Genomic DNA, 23,198 nt, shown 5'->3' on the forward strand with positions numbered 1-23,198 from the left:
GTTCTACCCCTCTCAGATACTTATTCGAAGTTCTCTGGGTCAAGCATTGAGGGCACTCCTGCTGAATGAGATGCAGGGCAACAACCCAGGGTATGACCACATCCTCCAAAGTCTGGCACTATTTTCTCCCAAAGAGCAGGTTTTCTCTAAAATGAATCCAGGCTGATTTTCCAGCAGGGAGAGAAGAGCTGGTTAACCACCCCCCTCTCCCCCCGCCACACGGGTTGGTTAATCTCCTTAGTCTCTCCCCCTTGCATCTGCCCATTCTTTCCTTAATCCTTCCATCTGGCTGGGTTCAAAGAGATGTGAATGAAATTGACTTCTTCTCCCTGTATCCTCCTTCCTTTGAAGAAAATTGTTTACGGCCCCTTCCCCTGCTGAGGCATTCCTATGTAGCAGAACCCTGCCCTCCCAGAAGAGCTGTCTAACCACACAGGCTATTTATCACCTCATCAAAGGAGCCTGGCTAATCTACTTAATACTGACCAATAAATACAGACCACTGGAAGGATGAATTCTGGTTTACGGACAAAAAAGCTAACTTCTTGTCTCTACACTTTTGGAGAAATTCAACAATTCTGTGTTGTATAGGATTTATCAATACCATTCTAGGAAGTCCTTGTATGGTATTTTTCTGATTCTGCTAGCGGGAAGTATTATTTAATAACTTCCTGCCATTGAAACCTAAATGTCAAAGGGATTTGCAATGTGAAAAATGAGTTGGCCCATTTTTCCATCACCAGGGCTTATAAAAACATTTTATAGGACCCTGCCTATATCTGCAGGACCCCACCCCCCGGAACACCTAGGGGAGAGTTGAGGGGGTTCAGAATAAGTAAAAATATTGCAGATCCTCACACCACAGTGCTCCTAGTACAAAAGTCGATTTCAGAAAGCATTTTAAAACAATTTGGGAAGTGAAATGTACAATTTCACTAAACCCAAGGCATATAAATCTCATTTTAATAAGGGTCCTTCTTATAAATACCTGTCCCCCACCCATGGGACACCTAGGGGAGACCCTGGGGGTACCTAATATGCCCAAACATTGTAGATTATCAACATTTAAGTGCCACAAACAACAAAGTCGAGTTTGGTCACAATTTGCATTTTAAAAGCAGTCCTGCAACACAGGGCTGCTTTTAAACTGATCCCAGGCTTCAGCAGTGCACACATGCAAGTGCAGAAAAGGCTGCTGGCCTCTAAACTGCCATCCCCTATTATATACTTGAAACTTAAAGGTAGTTTCAATCCCCTGCCCTATTATATACTAGATTTTACAGCAACAAGGGGCCCCAAATCAGTCAGCAGGGACCTCGGGGAACATACTTATCTTCAAACAACATTGGTCCCATGCATACAACAATTAGAAAAGAATAAAATATAGACAGTCAATCTATATTAAGGTTAGACATGTCCAGCCGGACAGTGGTCTTTCATAGTTTTACTTGAATTAGAAGTGGTTATATCACAGAGTACCTTCCACAAGTCAGCCAGTGTGGAACACAAGCCTGTGTCCAGCACTTACAGAGCGGGTACAGAAAGTGAATATAGAAAGCAAAGAAGGGCTTTATAAGGCAAAACACAGTTTACTGTCATGGATGCAAATGTACAGAATATTTCCACAAAGCACCTTAAAACACATAGTAATCACGTTTTTGTTTTGGTACTTAAAGGTCGACGGCGTTTCGGACCCCTATTGAATCACGGGACCATCATCAGGACATTTTCAGTGAAAGCCTTAACAATAAATAAGCCTCTAAATGCCTAGAAGGGGGAGAAAAAAGGGGGAGATATATACATTTAAAAACATTGATTAAGAAGTCTCAATAAGTGACTTAGCTAGACCAGTTCGTGATGTGCAAATACCTAGGTGGGAAAATTGCCAACCAATGGCTCGAGCGAGCATGCAGGTGACTGATGCGGTAGTACAGCTGATTTCAAGTGTTTAACAACTGGTTGTGGGTCAAGTTGTGCGTGGAGTCCTGCTGCAGAGCAGCCAAAGGGTTCAAGGCTCGTGGGTGATTGCGGCTAAGCAGTGAGCTGTTCCGTTTTAAGAGTATCAATAATAGAACGGGATATGGGGGGTGCTTGTGATTATGGCAGGCTAGAGCAACGTGAAGTCAGCACTTAGACGAGTGATGGTGTTTCAGGAGTGCCGCGCATGCACGTCAGTGGTCTCGGTGCGGGCAATTATCATATTGGAGGATTGCGTGTCAACACGCCTACGCCAGCATTAATCAAAGCGGTGTTGAAAATTATTTAGATCGTATAACTTCCCAAGGCGAATTACAGGATCAAATGAGCGAGGCGGAGGCAAGCGGTGAATGCCGAGTGGAAATGCTTACCGATTGGGCTGAACGATAGCCGCGGAGAAGTGTTGAATTAAGCGGCCGCCCTAAAAAATGGTATTTGCACATCACGAACTGGTCTATCTAAGTCACTTATTGAGACTTCTTAATCAATGTTTTAAATGTATATATCTCCCCCTTTTTTCTCCGCCTTCTAGGCATTTAGAGGCTTATTTATTGTTAAGGCTTTCACTGAAAATGTCCTGATGATGGTCCTGTGATTCAATAGGGGTCCGAAACGCCGTCGACCTTTAAGTACCAAAACAAAAACGTGATTACTATGTGTTTTAAGGTGCTTTGTGGAAATATTCTGTACATTTGCATCCATGACAGAAAACTGTGTTTTGCCTTATAAAGCCCTTTTTTGCTTTCTATATTCACTTTCTGTACCCGCTCTGTAAGTGCTGGACACAGGCTTGTCGATCATAATAAAGTTATGGTTCGCGATTTACTCGAGCTTTTGAATAAACAGGAAGTTTTAACTATTTTTGTAGCTTTTTTCCCTATAAAGGTGAAATATTCTTGTTTGGTGTCGTATAAAATCAAAATCATGCAGTGAATCATGTAACTTACCTTTGCCTCTTGTGCATTACATTTCACCTTTACCTCATCACTGTTTCTTCGTCAGTTAACGTCACTTAACTTTACATTTTGCTCACCAGAAATAAATTAAAGGAAAATATTAGCAAGGAACATCTATAAAGTGAGGGTGAAAGATCACTTCTAGGTAAAGTTAAGGACTGGGTGGTTTAGGGTTTGGCTAGATCAGGGTAAGGGTAGATTTGGGAAAGGCAAGGATAATGGTAAGGGATAAGTATAATGTAAGCTGGAATACTAAAGGAAAGGATTACATTTAAAATCCAGGAAGGGATAGGTTTTGTATCACAGTATGGGATATTTTTTATGGTAAAGGTCGAGGTTAGGAGAAGGCTTAAGGTTATGGTAAGGTTAACTTTTAAATGATAGGTTTGGGCAACTGTTGGATGATTGACAATCTGCCATGCTTCCACAACCATTTACTCTTCGTCTCTTTTCTTACCACCCCACCTATTATCCTTCATTCTTTCCCACACCCTCCTGCTATTAATCTTTTATCTTGGGGTGGCGGTCTGGCTGGAAGAGGATTTTTGCATTTTCCTTCTATGTTGGCCCTTACGCAATATCTGTTCTTCCTCCCATGCTTGTGATTGTGATAATTACTGTTTCTTTCTGCTTGTTAAAATGAATTTATGAATGTTGGAAAAAAGGGATAGGTTTAGGATAAAGTTAAGGGAAAGATTTAAGATTAGGGATAGAGTAAGGTAAAGTCAAGGAAAAGGCTTTGGGTTCTAGTAAGGGCAAAGGTTTAGGCTAAAGTGAAAAGAGAGGCTTGAAGTTAGGGTTAATGGAACTGGACTAGGTTAAGGCGATAACTCCGGAGGTGTGAGTCACGTCTCAAACCCGAAATTTTCACGAATATATTTATTGTGCCTTTAAATGCCATTTAAACTATTGCTTTTCTGTCAAACTATCAACAATAGTGTGCTGGAAAAATACAATTTTCACCCCTGCCTCCTCGTCCCGACTTCCCCTTGGTACAGTTGCATGCGCTTGCTTGCTAGCTCAGGCAAATTCACGCTTTGGCCTTACGGTCTACCAATATTAGAGGCCCCCCCCCACCACTGAAGAAAACATCCACAATCAGAGCTGCCTTTTCTCCACAAATGGGTGGCTATGCGTGTGTGGGTGAACCCAAGTTGGAAGACAAAAATAAGATTGCCGATGATGGTACACATTTTTCTGACATGATTAACCTCAACAGTGCAGATTAGACCGAACCTCACACATCTAATACGGTTCAACTATGCCACATCAACAGCACTGTTCACCAGAACACACTACAGACCACCTTACAACTTTTCACACAAAAACAAAAAATACCCAAAAGAGCCCGTATTTGAAACTATATGGCCTCTAAGACCCCCAACAATACTTCCTACTAGACACTTCTTACCACACATGCAATTTGCTGGGAAAGGAGCACCAATTATTAGCCAGGAAAATATTTTAGCAGTTTGGTGCAGCCTTGCAGTCTGTCTCACAAAAGCTTGTGACTAAATCAAACGGATATTCTTCCAGTGCTGATGACACACCTCCACAAAACCAAACCAGAACTCTGAATTGTGTTGGAAAAGTTTGTAAAGTCACACCGCCAAAAGGCACTGAAAGGGCACACAGCAGATGGTGTACTTCGCAACTACTACTTAGCACTAATGATCTGTTGGTGGCGTCCTTACCAATTTTAAATCATACACCTGGCTGAGCTATATTCCCAACCTGCACCTCCATATCGAGAAAACAAGTTAGTGTAACCCTTGTATGTGAATCTTGGTATCGGTGTGTCCATATTGCTAGATTATTAGGGGAAGAGTGGCAGGGGATAATTCTTCGTTTGAGATAGGGTGCACTTCAGAATGATAAAATTAACTGCTACGAAGCACCTTTCGTAAAGAAAAGTGGTATGTGATGTTTTAAATATAATATACAATATAATTACCCTGTTCAACACCTACACAGTACAAATAGGCGCAATCCTCCTATTAAAAGCCCCTCTCCTCCCGCCTCACTGCCCATTTTCTTTATAAAAGCACGGTATTAGCTTAACGCTTTGTGGAGTAGAAGCAGAGGAGCTGCATGCCATTTTACCTGTGCAATGTATTTTTATTACAGCCTCCAGCACATTAATAATAGCTCATATTTTTAAAACCCTGATATTGTAACTTTCTATGTAGCATTTAGATTCAGGGTCTCTGGTGAACTACAAGGTGACTGGTAAGTTCGGCTATGTAAGCTGCTGCGGTTTCTCAAAAAGGTGGACTAGTAAAGAGGGGATTTTTTTTTACATTTAAGGGTTCTGAGTGACATTTAACGAGAGCAAAGCTCGAGTTGTCCATGATGTCACTCCGAACTCCAAGACAGTCTAGAAAAGTAGAGATTGTTTTTCATCCAAAGGTTCTGAGTAGCATTTTTTTTTAACTTGTATTTATTTTGGAATATACAGCCATGAGCACACATTGTGATAACACGTAAACGCATCGTGCACAATTGATGTCAAACTAAGATACAGTTTGTAAAATTAAGCACCCTCCCTAGATTTACAATGCCCCAGACACTATCCGGGGTTCGGACCCCAAATGACATCATGACATACATTTGAAAATGTTGGGAGTGCTGAATTCCCTGATAAGGTAAAAAATTGACAATAATATGCAAATCAGATATAACATTACATTTAAAACCTAGGCGGCAAGTGGCGGATGCAATGTATCACGCATATCCCTAATAAACATAGACCCGCTCAAAATATATCTGTGTCCATCCCGCTCCTCCCTCTGGATGGGCCCCTAGTAGACTAGGTAGCAGGTTGACGAGGCCACGCCATGAAGCATCTCTTCCTGTCCGTGGCCATCTGAAAACCAGGCTCTGAGTACCATTAGATGAAAAGAGCAAAACTCAAGTCATCGATGATGTTCTCCGAACCCTGAGGTGAAATACTTGCCCATTGTTGACAGCTACTCATCAACACTTTTATGGTATATATAACCCACCAGTTTTAGCTCCTTCTGCGTTAATCAGCTGTGCATTGGGTGAAGAGACATAGGAAAGCCAACATGGCCTCACTTGATTCAGTCCCTTGCTCACTCCTACTCCTGTGCCATGCCTTGCACCACTACACCATATTCCCTGCTTCCCATTCTCAAATTTTAAAAAGCATACCTGGCATCCGGCAGCCGCTTTCCCAACCAAATATTGAATAGACTTACCTGATAATCTGCCACCCACACCCACCATCCTTAAAGTGTATCCCCAGCCAGCCAAATAATTTAAAGACACTTTTTTTTTTTTTATTAATCTTGCCCGATAATCCATCAACATCACCCTCTCCTTAGAGAAGCCTTCCTTTGGCCCCACTAAGTAAAAAAAAAAAAAAATTGCTCTTCTACCACCGACCTCCATCAATGCCTTCCAATTACCTCCCCCACAGTGACATGTTCTTGGAGAGCCATGTCAGACGAGCTGTCATTTCCCTGTCTGCTTGGATCAGAAGAGAACAACCGTTGACAGACAATTTGACGCTTGACAGTGGATGAATATTATTTTCTTTCAACTGCCTTCCTCAGGTTTGTGGAAAACTGGGAAACGGCGAGTGAGCCCGTCTGCGACCTTTTTGCTGGTTGGCCGTAGTCTCTGGTGACTTGTGTGTGGTTGGGAACACATGGGAAGCATGGCTTAAGTTTGATGTAACAACAGTGTGATTCGAATTTTATTTAACTGTTGCTGCGTCATAGCAGTGAATGAACAGAATCATGTTCCTGTATACATGCTATATATAGCTCTTTGTAAGAGCCATACATAATTCTCTCGTTTCTTTACTTATTCATCATCAATGATAAGTGTTCCAGGGTGTCTTTGTTTGATACCTGCTTGGTTTGAGACCTATTATGGTATCATTCTCTTGGGAGCAGCCTATGCTATATGAGATCTTTGTATGTAATTAAGTTTTCTGTATTGTGGTCTTCTGCATATATTGAGAAATGCATTATCGTGTTAGCATGAAAGAAAATAAGACTTGCATGTATTTGCGGTTATTAAAAAAGTCTATAAATTAAACTTGATGCAACATTTTGTTTACTTTTTCAGCTTCAAGCCTTGCTTCAGATTTGGTCAAAGCTGCCTCCTAGAGAAGCATTGGAGTTGCTTGATTTTAACTATCCTGACCAGTATGTGAGAGAGTATGCAGTAAACTGTTTGAAACAAATGAGGTACGTATGCATCTGTAAGAAAGTAACATTTATGATGTTTTTGAAGGTAAACCACCAAGGTTAAAACTATGAATTAGAGTACAAATCTTGCTCTGGACTTGAGTGCTTTTCTGAAGGCTTGTACAGAAAGAACATGATTTCAGAATACATATTTTAACATTTGCGCCTTTATCAAATAATGTTTGTGAGTGCCTCAGCTACTCAACTTTTCTTTATAACAAACCCTTCCGGACTGATTTCTCTCATCTTGTTTCATCAGCATCAATATCACACTGCAACAACATGCACCATGGTGTCTTTAATCTGCCAGCTGGCCTCAGCATTAAAGACAAGAGATTTCCGTCTCAACATAGCCACTGTCACTTTAATGTTCAATGTAATTGTTCCAACAGATTCCAAAGACATCAACCTTTACTCAGTCACAACTGCTGTGCTTTGCCTGTCAACCTAAGACCGGTTTCATCTAGACTAGGCTGACCATCTTTGTTTCTAATTGTTTGGTGATCTCCAAGCTCCTCAGTGGACAACCTAACTGTCTGTGATAACTACCAACTCTCCATGAAACATCAGGTCAATGCCGTCTCTTCAGCCTGCTTCCACAAGCTCCGCAAAGTCTTCAAGTTGCTTCCCATCAGCACTAGGAAAATGGTGACACAGGCCCTCATCACCAGCCGGCTGGACTACGGCAACGCACTCTATGCAGACACCTACACCACACTCATGGAAAGACTCCAGATGATCCAAGACACAGTATCCAGACTGATTCTCAACCTGCCCAAGAGAATCCACATTAACAAGCACCTGAAAACATCCACTGTCTCCCCATCCATAAAAGGTGGCAATTCAAGCTTCTGACTCACGCCTACAAAGCCCTCCACAGCCAAGGACCTGCCTACATGAACCACCACCAATATTCACCTCGCCCTCGCACAGATACCACGCATCCGCCTCTGCTGCTTCGGAGAACGCTGCTTCTTCCACTTTGCACCAAATCCTGGAACATCCTTCCCCTCCCCTCCATACTTCACCCTCGCTGCTAAATTTCAGGAAAGGACTCAAGACCTGGCTTTTCAACTGACACCTGCAGAACAGCGCTTGGAAACCCTCTCGGGTGATAAGCCACGCTATACAAGTACAGCTTGATTGGTTGACTGCCTGATCATTTAAGAACTTCCAAGTAGACTGTGTCATACAATCACTCACTTAGAACCTTTTGCCCCCCCTGCTGACTCGAATACATTTCTATCAATAATGAGCAGTGTGCTTAAAATCGTAGCAGAAACCTAGGCTTCCCATCCCGTGCTTAAAGGTCTGCCCCATACCGGCTGTAGCTTGGGACACTTAGAACTGAATACCCACAAAAGAAAAAGCTGCATACTTAATTTTGACCTCATATTTGAGTGAAATAAACAATATATAGTGATTTAATTCTCTAGATCTCCACCTATTTGGTTTCATATGCAGTTCCTGCGGGTTTTATTCTAGCTCCAATGATGTTTAACCTTTACATAATGCCTCTGGGAGTACTCGTAACCAAGGAAACGCGGGGGGCGTGGCCGAACAGCCATGATGGCGGACGGCTTTCGCTAGTGCTCCGTGCCCGGCCAGGCTTTCTCCGGATTACACAGACCTGTGGGGGTCATCTGCCCGCTGAACCGAGCGGAACCGCTATAAAACTCAGCCTGGAGCACGAGAACCTATCCGGCGGCGAGGAAGAACGCCGGAACGGCCAACTATTGTGACGCGCCGAGACTCGCGGCACGGGCCTCGGCAGCCGGGAGGTGGATTGGCGCTGTGGCCTGGCGGCGGACCTACGAATCCCGGGGCCCGCTTGGAGGTAGACGCCGGACTTGCGGAGGCGGAGCCTGCGCCCCGTGGATGGCTGCGACGGCTGCCTGTTCCCCCCCCCCCCCCCCCCCCCCCCCCCGCAGACACTGCCGGACAACAGGAAAGTCAGCGGAGCACAGTGAGGAGGACGGGGAGTGGCGCGCCGGGTCCCGTGATCCAGATACGAAACACTGGGCCGGGAGGCGAAGCCATTTTGTGGCAACCGGCCGGGGGAGTGCTCTGAGATCGAGGTGCGGCCCCCGCGGCGCGGGGCCCTTCGTGGATCTCCCGTAACCCTGTCCCCTCCCCTCTTTCTGAAGCCGGCGGCCCGGCCCTGCTGGGGGGTCGGGGGGGGCCACAAACAGAGAGGCCGAACGGTGTCGCCTAGAACCATCAGGCTCATAATCTAGGCAGTGGCCGTGACGGGGAGCTGCTCTCGCTTGCCATATTCACTCTGAGCAGGCCTTACGTCTGGGAAAGACGCTACTACAGCGTGAGCTGCTGCCTGATGTAACCACGGGGAGGGTTTGGACCCCCTGAGAGAAGACGACTGTCCGGTGCCGGAACCTCCTGCTTGTGGGCTCTTTCTCCACTTGGGAGCCCCGGCGCGGGATCGTCGGAGCTGGTGCACAGAGGGATGGACAGCGGCACCCGTGAGGCTGGAACACCCACTGGGCGGCTAAGTACTACAGGCCAGGCGCAACATGGTCCGGAAGGGCCAGAGAAATGTAGAGGGTCCGGGGGAGCCGACGGGACCCGGCCCGCAGACGGGGGCTGGGATGAGCGGCGGCGGCAGGCCTGGCCTGGCTGACCAACCGATGTCGAGTACTCAACAGCCGGACAAGCTGGACCTTATACTCCAGGAAATCCGAGATTCCCGGCAAGCGCTGGAGCAACAATTGGGGACCCTCACCACTAACTTATCCCTCCTAAAAGCTGACCACGGCAAGCTGGCGGACAAAGTCAAGGACCACGGGCTAACACACACAGACCTTGCGCCCACGGTGGCTGACCATAGCACGTATATCCAGGACATACAGAGCCAGGTCGCTGCGCTGATGGAAAGGGTCAAGGACGCAGAAGAACGTAATTGCAGAAATAACATAAGGGTGATTGGCCTGCCAGAAAAATGTGAGGAACCGCGGACTGAAGAGTTCATGGAGCAGTGGTTCAGGGAACACGTAGCGACGGACGGACTCTCCCCAAACTTCTGTGTGGAAAGGGCGCATAGGATCCCGACAGGACAGCCTCGGCCGGGACGCCCTCCGTGCCCTCTCATTGTCCGCATCCTTAATTCCCATGACTGGGATGCCCTCCTGAGGAAAGCTCGCGAGAAATCCACCATCCATTTTGAGAATCGGAGGGTGTCGCTCTACCCGGACTATACGAACATGGTACAGAAACAGCGGGCCTCCTACATGGAGGTGAAGAAGAAACTGAGAAGCACACAGCTGAAATACGCATTACTCTTCCCCGCCCGCTTGAAAGTTATCCACGGGACGAAATCACACTTTTTCAAGAGCCCTGCGGACGTTGAAGAGTGGCTGGAGGTGATGGGCTTGGACGGCAGTCAGGAGGCGTCTCAGGAGGCGGAGGTGAAGACGTCGGAGAAAAGCTCGGGAGGTAGCCGCCGCTCCTCATCTGGATCAGGAAAGGGAGTTGCTGGGCGCGGCCCATCGCAGAACCACCAGAAGGAAGACCAACTGGCAGCTCTCTCGCTCGCCGGCACCTTCAGGGAGGACTCGGCGAAAATAGCCACGGACTCTGACGATAACACGGTGCATTCAGACTCGGAGAACAGTGTGCTGATTTTTCCTACAATCACACCTAGAGCCGCTGACGACCTCATCGACAGCTGACCTGTCGGGTGACATCCAGGACAGACACCTCTGCAGTCTTCATTGTACGGTATCCTTTTCTGCTGTATTTGGCGCTTCTGGTGCCTGCCTCCGTTTGGGAAACTATGTTTATGTTTATTAAAACTTTTGTAACGCGCTCTGTTACCACGGGGTATCCTGGCGCGGTGAGTGAATTTTGAGAACAAAAGTACTGAAACAGCCTGGAAGAACTACAAGAGCGGGGCATTGAACAAGTGGGTCTTGAGATCTTTTTTAAACACAGCAATGGTTGGCGAGGCTCTGAGAGAGAGGGGGAGAGCATTCCAGGCAGAGGCTGCTTTAACTGAAATGGATTGGCCTCCTATACGTGCATATTTGAATTTGGGGGTGGTTAATAAACAGAGGTTGGCCGATCGAAGGGCACGGTTGGGAACGTAAAATGAAAACCTTTTCTGCAGGTATGTTGGTCCCTGGCCATGGACTGCTCTGAATGCCAACACAAGAATTTTGAACAAAATTCGATGAGGTACTGGTAGCCAGTGCAAACTGCGTAAGTGGCTACGCACGCTAGATCTCCTTGGGAGGGAGAAAAGCAGACGTACTGCAGCGTTTTGTATCACCTGCAGACGGTGAACCATGTACGCAGGTAGACCACTAAATAAGGCGTTGGCGTAGTCGAGCCGAGATAAAATCAGAGCTCGAAGGACAGACTCCTTGGCTGCCCTAGGCAGAAGAGGAAAGAATTTCCTCAGGGCACGCAGGGTGCCAAAGCAGATGCCGGTCAATTTTTTTATGTGATCGGCAAACTTTAGATCTTGACCGAACCAGACCCCCAGGTTCTTAGCTGGGCCTCCCGTCACGCTGGGACAAGGCAGGGCCGAGGGCCAAATCTGGTCCTTGAAATTGTCAGGGAAGGGGCCGAAGAATAAGACCTCGGACTTGTCTTCATTGCACTTAAGTTGGACTTGTGCAAGCCACCTGAAGACTTCCGACAGACAATGTTGGACTGCTGAAGGATCGGACACACCCTTAGGCCATGTGAATAGCAGCTGAGTATCATCAGCATATGCTATTATCTTGGCTCCCAGATGTTCCGCCAGATAGAGTAGCGGGGTCATATAAACGTTAAACAATAACGGGCTTAACGTAGAACCCTGCGGGACTCCAGTTGACAATCTCTTAGGGGCCGAAGAGTAGGGGGGCATCCAGACCTGTTGAGTTCTGTCACTCAGGAATGATGACAGCCAGTCAAGGGCCAGCCCAGAGACGCCAACAGCACGAAGTCTGTCAATCAATAGGACATGTGGGACCGTATCGAAGGCGGCAGAGAGGTCCAATAAAATCAGGACCGCTCTGCCACCTCCGTCCAGGCACTCACGGACATGTATGGGGGAGGTGGGTGATGCACGTGATGAGAAGACAATGACTCTTTTCCAATATACTTCACATCCCCTAGAATTGACACTGCACTGAGTACCTCGGGGCAAGGCTTGAGGTCGCTCATTGACAACCCCACAGACACTGTCTGTATATCATACTGAACTTTCTTCTATGCATCAAGTGCCCGGCCGGGCCACCTTTGAGCTGGTGGAGACCGCAACTGGTAACAAAATGAACACGTGTGCTAGACCACCCCCCTATGGCGAATGCACAAAAATTTGGTTCTCTGTTTGTTTTTACTGTCAATGTTGGGCACAGCTATGTTCTATGGCTGCGCCAAGTTTGTTTTGAATATATTAGAAGTATTTAAAGGTGCACTCTCCTGGGTTCAGCTCCTCGGTGTTCTCGGAACACGACCTCTGACGGAAATGGTTCTGCCACCTACAGATCATGGCTGAACAAACTGGAATGTACAAAGTCATTACCTGGAATGTGCGAGGGCTAGGGGCAGTGCAAAAAAGACACAGGATCCACTCCTACCTCCTTAGACAGCAGACACAAATAGCCTTCCTGCAGGAAACAGACCTCACGGTATCTGAAGCTCAGAAGTTATGGAAGAAATGGAGAGGGACTATATATTCCACGTCATACTCAGCATTTTCATGGGGGGCCACTATCGGGGTGCGACACAGGACACCGTTTATTGAAGTGGAAAGGAAGGTGGATGAGCAGGGCAGGTACATCCTAGTCAAAGGTACCCTAGATGGCAAACTGATTGTCCTGGGCAGCATATACGCCCCGAATTACGACGAGGAATCATTCCTGCAGAGGGTCGGGAGAGCACTCTCCTCGTGGGCAGATATTCCCTGGGTACTCCGGGGGCGAGGGGGGGAGGATTTGACCGCCGTGCTGGATCTGGCCCTGGATAGATAACACCCGCCCCTACAGGCCGCTAGCGCTACTAAGCTTACTGACTTTCTCAAGGCATGGGTGGAGGGCTGGAGACTGGGTGATGCTTGGCGAGAGGTACACCCCACACACAAAGAATATTCCTTCTACTCCCCCGTACATGACTTACACACACGTATCGACCGATGCCTATGTTCCCACGCGCTGATTTCATTGATAAACGCCCCAGAATACTTAGCGAAGACCTTCTCGGACCATAGGCCCCTAAAATGCACCATTTCCTGGGGCAGAGTCCCAACTCCAGTTCCTACATGGCGACTCAACCCACAACACTTGGAAGACAGACCATTCAAAGCAACCCTTTCAGAGGCCCTGACACATTACTGGGAGGTTAACTGGGATACTGCCTCCTCCAACCGGGTGGTCTGGGATGCGATGAGTCGTATTGCGGGGGGTGGCGATTGAGAAGTTGGTTGGCGCCAGGCAGGAGATACACCAAAAGTTATGCGAGGTGGAGGACCGACTAACGGGGCTTGAACAGGAGGCAATTGAGGATCCGGAGAAAAAACAGGCTCTACAGGAACAACATATTTTACATGCAGAGACATTAGAAACACTGCGCACCCTTGACCATAAAGCCTACCTACAAAGACAACAAACGGAGGCGGACCGCTCCGGTGCGCTGCTAGCCCGATTAGTATGAGACCGGCCTGACACCCCAATCATTACTCTGGTCCGTAACCGAGCGGGCGACCTAGTAGACGCACAATCTGACATCAACCGGGCAATCCATGACCATTTACAGGCCCTATATGACCGAACTGGGACGGAAGATCCTACACGAATAACTGATTTTATGCGGGATCTCCCCTTCCCCCAACTGACAGCAGAGATACAAAAGTCGATTGAGGGACCCATTACCCAACACGAAATACGCGCTGCGATCAAACACTCAAACAGAAACAAGACGCTGGGCATGGATGGACTCCCGGTGGAGTTCTATTCAACTTATGCCGACACATTAGTACCGGTTCTGGAGAAGATCTACAAAGAAGTCTTTGAGAAAGGCCATCTACCACACACAACCATGCAGGCCATAGTGATTTCCATACCTAAACCGGGTAGGGACGTCCTGGAGCTAGCAAATTATAGGCCTCTATCCATGCTGGCCACGGAATATAAAATCCTGAGCAAAGCTATCGCCCTACGTGTCCAGCCCCACCTGACTGCACTCATACACTGCGACCAGTGTGGGTTCCTCCTGGGGCGCAGTACCTCCCTCAACACGAGACGCCTGCACGCCATAATGACAGCGTCACCGGCTGAGCTGGCACAGGCGGGATGTATTGAGTTAGATCTCAAACAAGCGTTTGATTAGCTTTCTTGGTCCTTTGTTTGAAGCCCTGCGCCGATTTGGTTTTCCAGCCCCGTTAATAAGATGGATCAGGCTGCTGTATACCGATCCCACGGCCAGGGCGAGAACGGGGCGGTATGTATCGGCCGTATACCCAGTTCACCGAGGCACCAGGCAGAGATGCCCCCTGTCCCCCATGCGGTTTGTGTTAGCACTTGAACCACTGGCCATTGCTCTTCGCACCCACGCAGCTTCGCTGGGTGTACCAGTGGCGTCCCATCTCCTATCTGTATATGCGGACGACATGTTATTATATCTCCGGGACCTGGATACCGACCATATGATATTATGACACCTTCCGCCGATTTGAAACAGTATCGGGACTGGCCATCAATCCGGAAAAATTTGTGGGATTTTACTTCTGTGACTGGCCTCATCCGCCCTCTCTGCCGTTTGGCACCTACATGATCCCGGTAGCCCAATCCAGCTTTAAGTACCTGGGAATCCGCATATATAGGAAGTCGGAGGACCAGTTGGATGGCAATATTTCTAGGGCCATCGCCGGCCTCCGTGGCAGCATCAGCTTTTGGACCTCACTCCCCTTGTCAGTCATGGGCCGCATTGCGATAGCAAAGATGGTAATGTTGCCATGCTTGCTGTACTACTTCATGAACCTGCCTATATGTATCCCGCACCGCACCTTTTGTGACCATTAAGTCCTTACTGATTACCCTTATATGGGGGTCGGGCAGACGACGGATCAGTCTGCGTAAATTACAACTTAGCACCTCCCAGGGGGGACTGGGTGCCCCCGACTTCCAAGGATATTTTTACGCAAGTCAACTCCAATGGTTGTCTTATTGGCTGGCCGGGAAAAACGTCCATGAGATCGGATGGACAGCGGACCGGTTGGGCCGGGGTGACCTACATATCTTACTGCTACCCAAGAGTAGACTTCCATGAGGCTGCCACCCGCTGCTCCGTACCGCCCTTCTTTGTTGGAAGAAGGCATTGGCTTACATGTCTATGGTACAGCCATACGCAGAGAATATCACCTTACTAGGTATCCCGACACCACAGGGAAAACTTACCAAATACGCCCTAAGGGACTGGACGACATGTGGGATTGAGGGGGTGGGTAGTTTCTTCGGGGACAACCTACTGTTGGACCACCGCACTTTCGTGCAGGCGACTGGGACTTCGGACAGACTACCTATTACATGCCACTGTGTCTCATTTTATCAGGACGACTTGGGCGCCACAACGCATCCAACCACAGCAACACAAACTAGTACACCTAGTGCATTACATGGGGGTCGGCGGCCACTTGGTAAGATGGCTGTACACAGGGATCAGAACTTATGCAGCATTATCCCTTGACATTCTGCGAGAGACCTGGTCACGGGACACAGGGGAGGATTTTACTGATATAACCTGGCGGGTGGCCCTGGAACATCCACAGAGAGTGTCCCGAAATGTGAAATTCAAATACATTCAAGCCATGATACTCCATGGGGCGTACCTCACCCCGGAGAGGATCCACAAGATGTTTCCCGACGCCTCTCATCGGTCCCCACGATGTAGGGTGGATGGGGCAGGCCTCCTACATATGCTTTGGTCGTGCCCACAGTTGGGTGGTTACTGGAGCGAGGTCTGCCGGATGATGAGAGAGATATCTCGGGTACAGGTGAAGGAGAGTGCACTGTATTGCTTTGTGGGAGCCCGTCCTCGCCCCAAACCATTAAAGCCCAAATTGCGATTTGTGGATTTAGCTCTCCTCTTAGCGATCAGGAAGATTACAATGCAGTGGAAGTCCATGAGAGCACCTAGGGTGGAGACATGGCGGGCGGACGTGGTGAAATTGGGTAGAGCAGAATGTGTTGCCCCTAGAAAGGAGGAAGACGGCGGGAGGCGAAAAATCCCGATAGCACTAGACTGGGAGGTCATTCTGCTAGATATAGACCGTATGGATCGGCCACTGTTCCAGGGCAACTGAGCGCACTGCGACCTTGAGGGACTACTGTAGTATATACTGAGCACTGAGGTGGGATGGAGGTGGTTAAAAGAGCTTCTATTGCATAATCCTGGCAGAGAGTGGTTAGCGCTGGGGAGCTGAGGCGGAACAGTTAGGAGGAATTGGGCACCTGAGTTGGATGGGTGGGGGAGGGATAGTTGGGGAGAGTGAGTGGGGTGGGTATAGGGACATGTTTGATCATAACGGAGAACTCTACTACCGTGTACAACTTTGTATGGCAACGACCTAGAGGATGAGTCTCCGCCCTCTATTTGTGGACTGGGTGTAAATTAAAAAGCGTGATGTATTGCATGTCTGTTGCTAATACTGTATACATATGTGACAAATATACATTCACAAATAAAGTTTTGAAAAATAACAACAACAATGAAATACTTTGTTTTCTAAAACACTGATGGTGATCAACTATACCTTTAGTGTATTCAGCAAAAGACATTGATTTACTGAGTACCAGTGTGGATCTCATTCAACCTGAATGCTTTAGGTATGTCCTAAACTCAACCAAAGGTGTTTGCCATTATGAACAGAGGAATCACTGAGACCATCCTCAAGAAATGGCCCAACAGTATGGATTGAAATGACTTCTACTTTCTCCTTTCATTTTTCTCCACCACATTAGTGGGCTTTCTCGCAGATTACAGACTATGGAAACGTGTAGTTGAGCGGTTGTACCCTTTGATCTGGAGTCATTTAACGATGAGACTCAACTACTGGAGCTAAAATAGAATCTTTTCAAAGAAACATTTGGAATAGGCATCTTCATACATGTGAACGTTTTTATCTGCACTAGTGCATGTGTTAAAAAGGCAAAAGAGAAATGTTAAATTATTGCATGACATTTTTCAGGGTGTTGCATTTCATGTTTATATCTTTACCCATGTCAGTTAAAAAAGTGAGCCCAAATATTTCTTCTGCTGCTTCTCCTGAGTGTAGGACCACATTATCTGCATAGATACACAATGGGATTCTATTCTCAACTTTCACTAAGCAAGGCCCTGTTAGAATTTGCTATGGATAGTATGTGGGCTTGCATTCTTGATTTCATTGAAAGTAAACCTCTGAACTGTAAGCACAAGTTGCAAATCCTCTCTTATTTGTTTATTTATTCATTATTTGTTAAGCTAAGTATTAGGTACATTTCAATGAAACATAATGTCACAACTCATTCATTTTACAGATTATCCCTAATATTTCCCGTTCGTCTTTGAGGTCAATATCTGTCTACCCTATCATAGTGGTTGTTAAAATAATTCAATTAAGTATACCCTAGATCTTTAGAAAGCGCTGGCTGGATTACAGCCATTCAATTGTTTCTCAAATTAATACAAGTCAAACATTTCTTGAATCCATAATTGTTGTCTAAGACTTTAAATATTTTTCAAGTGACAGGTGATTAAAATCCATGCCATTAGAATCAATAAAAAAACACACTTGGAATTGATACTTTGAGTATGGCCTTAAATAGTTAGTTTGGCTTCCCGGGGCAGGATTATTTCACATACCAGCAACATTATATCTAAAATGTATTCCCAGTAAGATTGGATCCTAGAGCAGCTGACAAACATGAGCCATTTCTGCAGCTATCTCGTGACATCGTGGCCAACTGGCAGAAACGTTCTGTAGCCATTTGCAGATTTTGGGAGTGGTGTCTTTAAAATCAAACACAATTCAACAATGTCATAATTTTTATTTAAAAAGGATAGTAACAGCAATATGTTCTAAGCAGGACTGTGAATTCTTAAACAGTAATGAATGTGTCTGCCCAGATAGACAACTTATTCACCCAAATGCTAGACCGTGTTTTGAAGGAGATCACTAATTTATGATCAAACATTATGATAGAAACCATGTTAGGTCTCATTAGCAAATTGCAGATTTGTGATGGAACCTAGGAAGCCGGTGCTTGGCTGTTGTTTAGTGAGAGAGGTCACCTGTTTATTCTGCCCCCCCTATAGAAACAGTAGGTGGGACAGTCATGGGCATCTGAGTGGTTGTCAGTCAGGGTCTAACCTTATCCATATCTTTGGAAAGGGGACACCAATAGCTGTTTCTATATGCTTTTGAGCCTATTTGTAGAATTATCTCTTAAATGATCGTGCCAGTATGTATGCACAATCTCTACATTGTTTAATGTGTAGAGGTTAGTGTGTATTAAAGTGCACACATCAATCAGGTGATCTAGCTGTACATGTTTATTTAGCTGAAGGTGCTTGGATGTTGTTTTATCAACGTTGTTTCTGTGTTTGTGAGATGTGTGAATTTTTCAGTGTATGTGTGAATGTATTCAGTTTATCGTTTTGATACAAAGAAATGTGTATTAATTGCCCAACTAGCGAAGTCATATTTGAGAATGTGGGTATGACTGTGTGTTTGTCCCAGGTCAGTTTCTTAACCTTTTGACTTCTGTGGATCCCCCACTTAAGCATTACTGGAACCTGGGGACCACCACTGAATAATGATTGGAATTCGGGGACCCCCGGTGAATCATTACTGGAATCCAGGGACCCCCATTGAATCATTATTGGAATTTGGGGACCCCCACTGAGTCATTCCTAGACACTAGGGACCCCCCCCCAAAGCATTTTCGATTACTGCAACCATAAAACAATACACACAAAAATAGAAACAAGCATCCGTCAAACAAATGATAAAATATTTTATTTAAATTTCAAACAAATATATATATATTTTAATTCAATTTAATGGACAAGATGGAAATTGTCTAAATTCAGTTGAGACCACTCCTAAATTTTACTCTATTGTTTGCACTTCTCCCACAAATAAATGAGGATACTAAGTTAATTTTTAACCTCCAATTTCAAATTCCTTCACATTTAGAGAATATTTTAAAGGGTTTAATTTTACATTTTGCTTCTTTGCTACTCAGCTCTCACTGAGTAGGCTTCATGGAACCCCAGGGATCCGAGGACCAAAGGTTAAACACTTGCCCAGGCTAACATCTCAGCATCTTGCTCATTGCATTTGTGCTACTTCATACTCTGCGACTGTGCGCCCCTTCCCGCTTGGTGCCTGGTGCGCCCCTTCCCGCTTGGTGCCTGGTGCGCCCCTTCCCGCTTGGTGCCTGGTGCGCCCCTTCCCGCTTGGTGCCTGGTGCGCCCCTTCCCGCTTGGTGCCTGGTGCGCCCCTTCTCGCTTGGTGCCTGGTGCGCCCCTTCCCGCCTGGTGCGCCCCTTCCCGCTTGGTGCCTGGTGATCCTCTTTCCGCTTGGTGCCTGGTGATCCCCTTCCCGCTTGGTACCCGTCGCGCCCCTTCCCACTTGGCGCTCTGTTTGCCCCTTCCTGCTTTTGCCCCCCTTCTTACTCCACACTTTTGCGCCCCGCCTCGCTTCCCCTCCTCTCAATCTATGCCTTACACCCCTTCCCTCCGTCTACCTGTGCCTTCCTTCATTCCTTCTTGCGGTCTGTGCTTTCCTACCCTATCGCTGCCCGTGTCTTCCTATCCCCTAGCTGCCTGTGTCTTCCTTCTCTCTCTCACAGACTGTCTTCCTTCCCGCTTGCTGTCTGTACTTTGCCTTCCTTCACTTTGCCTTCCTTCTTGCATGGTGTCTTTGCGCTCCTCCCTGCTTTTGCAGTCCCTTCTACTTGGTGCCTTTGAGCTCCTTTCCGCTTGGTGCCTTTACGCTCCTTTCCGCTTGGTGCCTTTGCGCCCCTTTCCGCTTGGTGCCTTTGCGCCCCTTTCCGCTTGGTGCCTTTGCGCCCCTTTCCGCTTGGTGCCTTTGCGCCCCTTTCCGCTTGGTGCCTTTGCGCCCCTTTCCGCTTGGTGCCTTTGCGCCCCTTTCCGCTTGGTGCCTTTGCGCCCCTTTCCGCTTGGTGCCTTTGCGCCCCTTTCCGCTTGGTGCCTTTGCGCCCCTTTCCGCTTGGTGCCTTTGCGCCCCTTTCCGCTTGGTGCCTTTGCGCCCCTTTCCGCTTGGTGCCTTTGCGCCCCTTTCCGCTTGGTGCCTTTGCGTCCCTTTCCGCTTGGTGCCTTTGCGCCCCTTTCCGCTTGGTGCCTTTGCGCCCCTTTCCGCTTGGTGCCTTTGCGCCCCTTTCCGCTTGGTGCCTTTGCGCTCCTTTCCGCTTGGTGCCTTTGCGCTCCTTTCTGCTTGGTGCCTTTGCGCTCCTTTCCGCTTGGTGCCTTTGCGCTCCTTTCCGCTTGGTGCCTTTGCGCTCCTTTCCGCTTGGTGCCTTTGCGCTCCTTTCCGCTTGGTGCCTTTGCGCTCCTTTCCCCTTGGTGCCTGGGGCGCCCCTTCCAGCTTGTTGCCCGGGGAGCCCCTTCCCACTTGGCGCTCTGTTTGCCCCTTCCTGCTTGTGCCCCCCTTCTTACTCCACACTTTTGCGCCCCATCTCGCTCCTCCCCCTCTCAATCTATGCCTTACACCACTTCCCTCCGGCTGCCTGTGCTTTCCTTCATTCCTTCTTGCGGTCTGTGCTTTCCTACCCTCTCGCTGCCCGTGTTTTCCAATCCCCTATGTCTTCCTACCCTCTCTCACAGACTGTATTCCTTCCCTCTTGCTGCCTGTACTTTCCTTCCTGCACTTTGCCTTCCTTCTTGCTTGGTGTCTTTGTGCTCCTCCCTGCTTTTGCAGTCCTATCTACTTGGTGCCTTTTGCGCTCCTTTCCGCTTGGGGCCTTTGCTCTCCTTTCTGCTTGGTGCCTTTGCGCTCCTTTCTGCTTGGTGCCTATGCGCTCCTTCCTGCTTGGGGCATTTGCGTTCTTTTCCGCTTGGGGCCTTTGCGTTCTTTTCCGCTTGGGGCCTTTGCGCCCCTTTCAGCGTGGTGCCTTTGCGCCCCTTTCAGCGTGGTGCCTTTGCGCCCCTTTCAGCGTGGTGCCTTTGCGCCCCTTTCCGCTTGGTGCCTTTGCGCCCCTTTCCGCTTGGTGCCTTTGCGCCCCTTTCCGCTTGGTGCCTTTGCGCCCCTTTCCGCTTGGTGCCTTTGCGCCCCTTTCCGCTTGGTGCCTTTGCGCCCCATTCCGCTTGGTGCCTTTGCGCCCCTTTCCGCTTGGTGCCTTTGCGCTCCTTTCCGATTGGTGCTTTTGCGGTTCTTTCATTTCAAGGCTTTGATGTCTTTCCCTCTTGGTGTCGTATTGGTTTTTCTTCCCACTTGTTGCCTTTGCACTTATTCTCACTTCGTGTATGAATAATTGTAGTCCTATGTTTAACCTATGTTTTCCAGAGTCTATTAATTATTGTAGCACGTTTTGTTCAAGAAACTTGCACATAAATTTCATGTCAAATCATGGCAGAATCCATAGCATAGAAAGTTACACCTAGGAATATTTTCTAAATTTTGTTAACTTTTGTCCACTCTTTCGACAGATACGTCTGTCAGACTTTTGTCTCGTGCCTCATAGTGCAGGACAATAAGAGGAGAACTTTATGAAGGAAATACTTTTGTTGATTAATGTCCACATCTAACTGTGTACCAATATACACGGTGTGATTGGGGTTAACTGTTTAATGGGTTTCTTGTTATTATGTTGGGCTGTGGTTCTTGACTGAATGACCGAGGGAATGCACATTTGAGGGCCATTGTGGGTATTTAAAAAATGATATTCAAGTATTTAACTTCACCCAGTTCAACATCTACCACCTTCTTATCTATTTGCAGTGATGACGAACTGTCCCAGTACCTTCTGCAGCTTGTTCAAGTTTTAAAATATGAACCCTTTCTAGACTGTGCATTGTCCAGGTTCTTATTAGAAAGGGCACATGCTAACAGGAGAATAGGACAGTTCCTGTTTTGGCATTTACGGTAAGTAGGATGAATATTCTAGTGCTATTACTATGCAGGTATGTTGAAGATGTAAACAGATTTTTAAAACCTCAAATAAATAATCACACTGTTCCAATTTTTAAATAAGTATCACTGAATCAACAGGCTTAGCATTTTTTAATTCACAAGGGGATCGGCTCCACATCTCACTTCTAAAGATATACTATCTTGTGAAAATATTTTATTTGTGCTGTTAAAATTGGCAGTTTCAAAATACTTGCAATTTGTTAATTATAAGTTACGATGGAATCTGAATATATTCACTCATACAAGAAATGTAGAATTAATTGGTAAAAGATAGAAATCTCAGGGTAAGCGCTATTGAAATGCAGACGATACCACATCCTTGGTGTTTGGAAACAGGCACGTGTAATTGAAAATACCATATATAAGCAATGTGTCCGAGTTTACTGTGCTTAGTCCATGCAAGTCAGCATATTGGGGTAAACATGTCAGCCAGTAGAATCAGACAGAGAAAACTCTGGTCATAAAGAAGTATCTCATGCAGTTCAGTAGAGTGACGGTGGAAGGATACATCGAAACAGGCAATAGGGGAGCTCTGAATACTCTGGTAGTCTAGCTAAGACATGAAAGACAAAGTTTCAAGCCTACAACTGAGAGGCTGGTCGAAGAAAGTCAGTAGTTGAAAAGGATAGATCCAAACCCCACTCTGTGTATACTGTTAGGGGTAGGTCTGTTTGGCAGCTCTGCTATCAAAATCCAGACCTGAAAATGACTCTGCTGGGAGTTAGAGCCTTAGACGTCAGGCTGTCCCGTCCTACCACTGTTCCCATGTATTTGGCATGCTTTGCGAAATTCGTCAATATAATTCCCACTGCCACCAGGCTGTGAATGACCCAAAAACACTTACCATCGTCAATGTGGCAGGATAACTATTTAGTATTTATTTTTCGTTTCACTTTTAGTGCTTTT

The 23,198-nt window shown here is 46.9% G+C and overlaps 1 protein-coding gene across 1 annotated transcript in view; it reads left to right on the forward strand.

Annotated features, from left to right (window-relative positions):
• The window catches only part of PIK3CB (phosphatidylinositol-4,5-bisphosphate 3-kinase catalytic subunit beta), a 1,054,351-nt gene that overhangs the window by 748,606 nt on the left and 282,547 nt on the right, over window positions 1–23,198 (forward strand). The window contains exons 14-15 of the mRNA XM_086943780.1: window positions 7,032–7,153; window positions 22,101–22,244. Of these exons, the coding sequence (XP_086799906.1) occupies window positions 7,032–7,153; window positions 22,101–22,244 (266 nt within the window). The remainder of the gene's footprint in view (window positions 1–7,031; window positions 7,154–22,100; window positions 22,245–23,198) is intronic.

Source organism: Lissotriton vulgaris, chromosome 11 (assembly GCF_964263255.1).
Source record: "Lissotriton vulgaris chromosome 11, aLisVul1.2, whole genome shotgun sequence".
NCBI classification, from domain to species: domain Eukaryota; kingdom Metazoa; phylum Chordata; class Amphibia; order Caudata; family Salamandridae; genus Lissotriton; species Lissotriton vulgaris.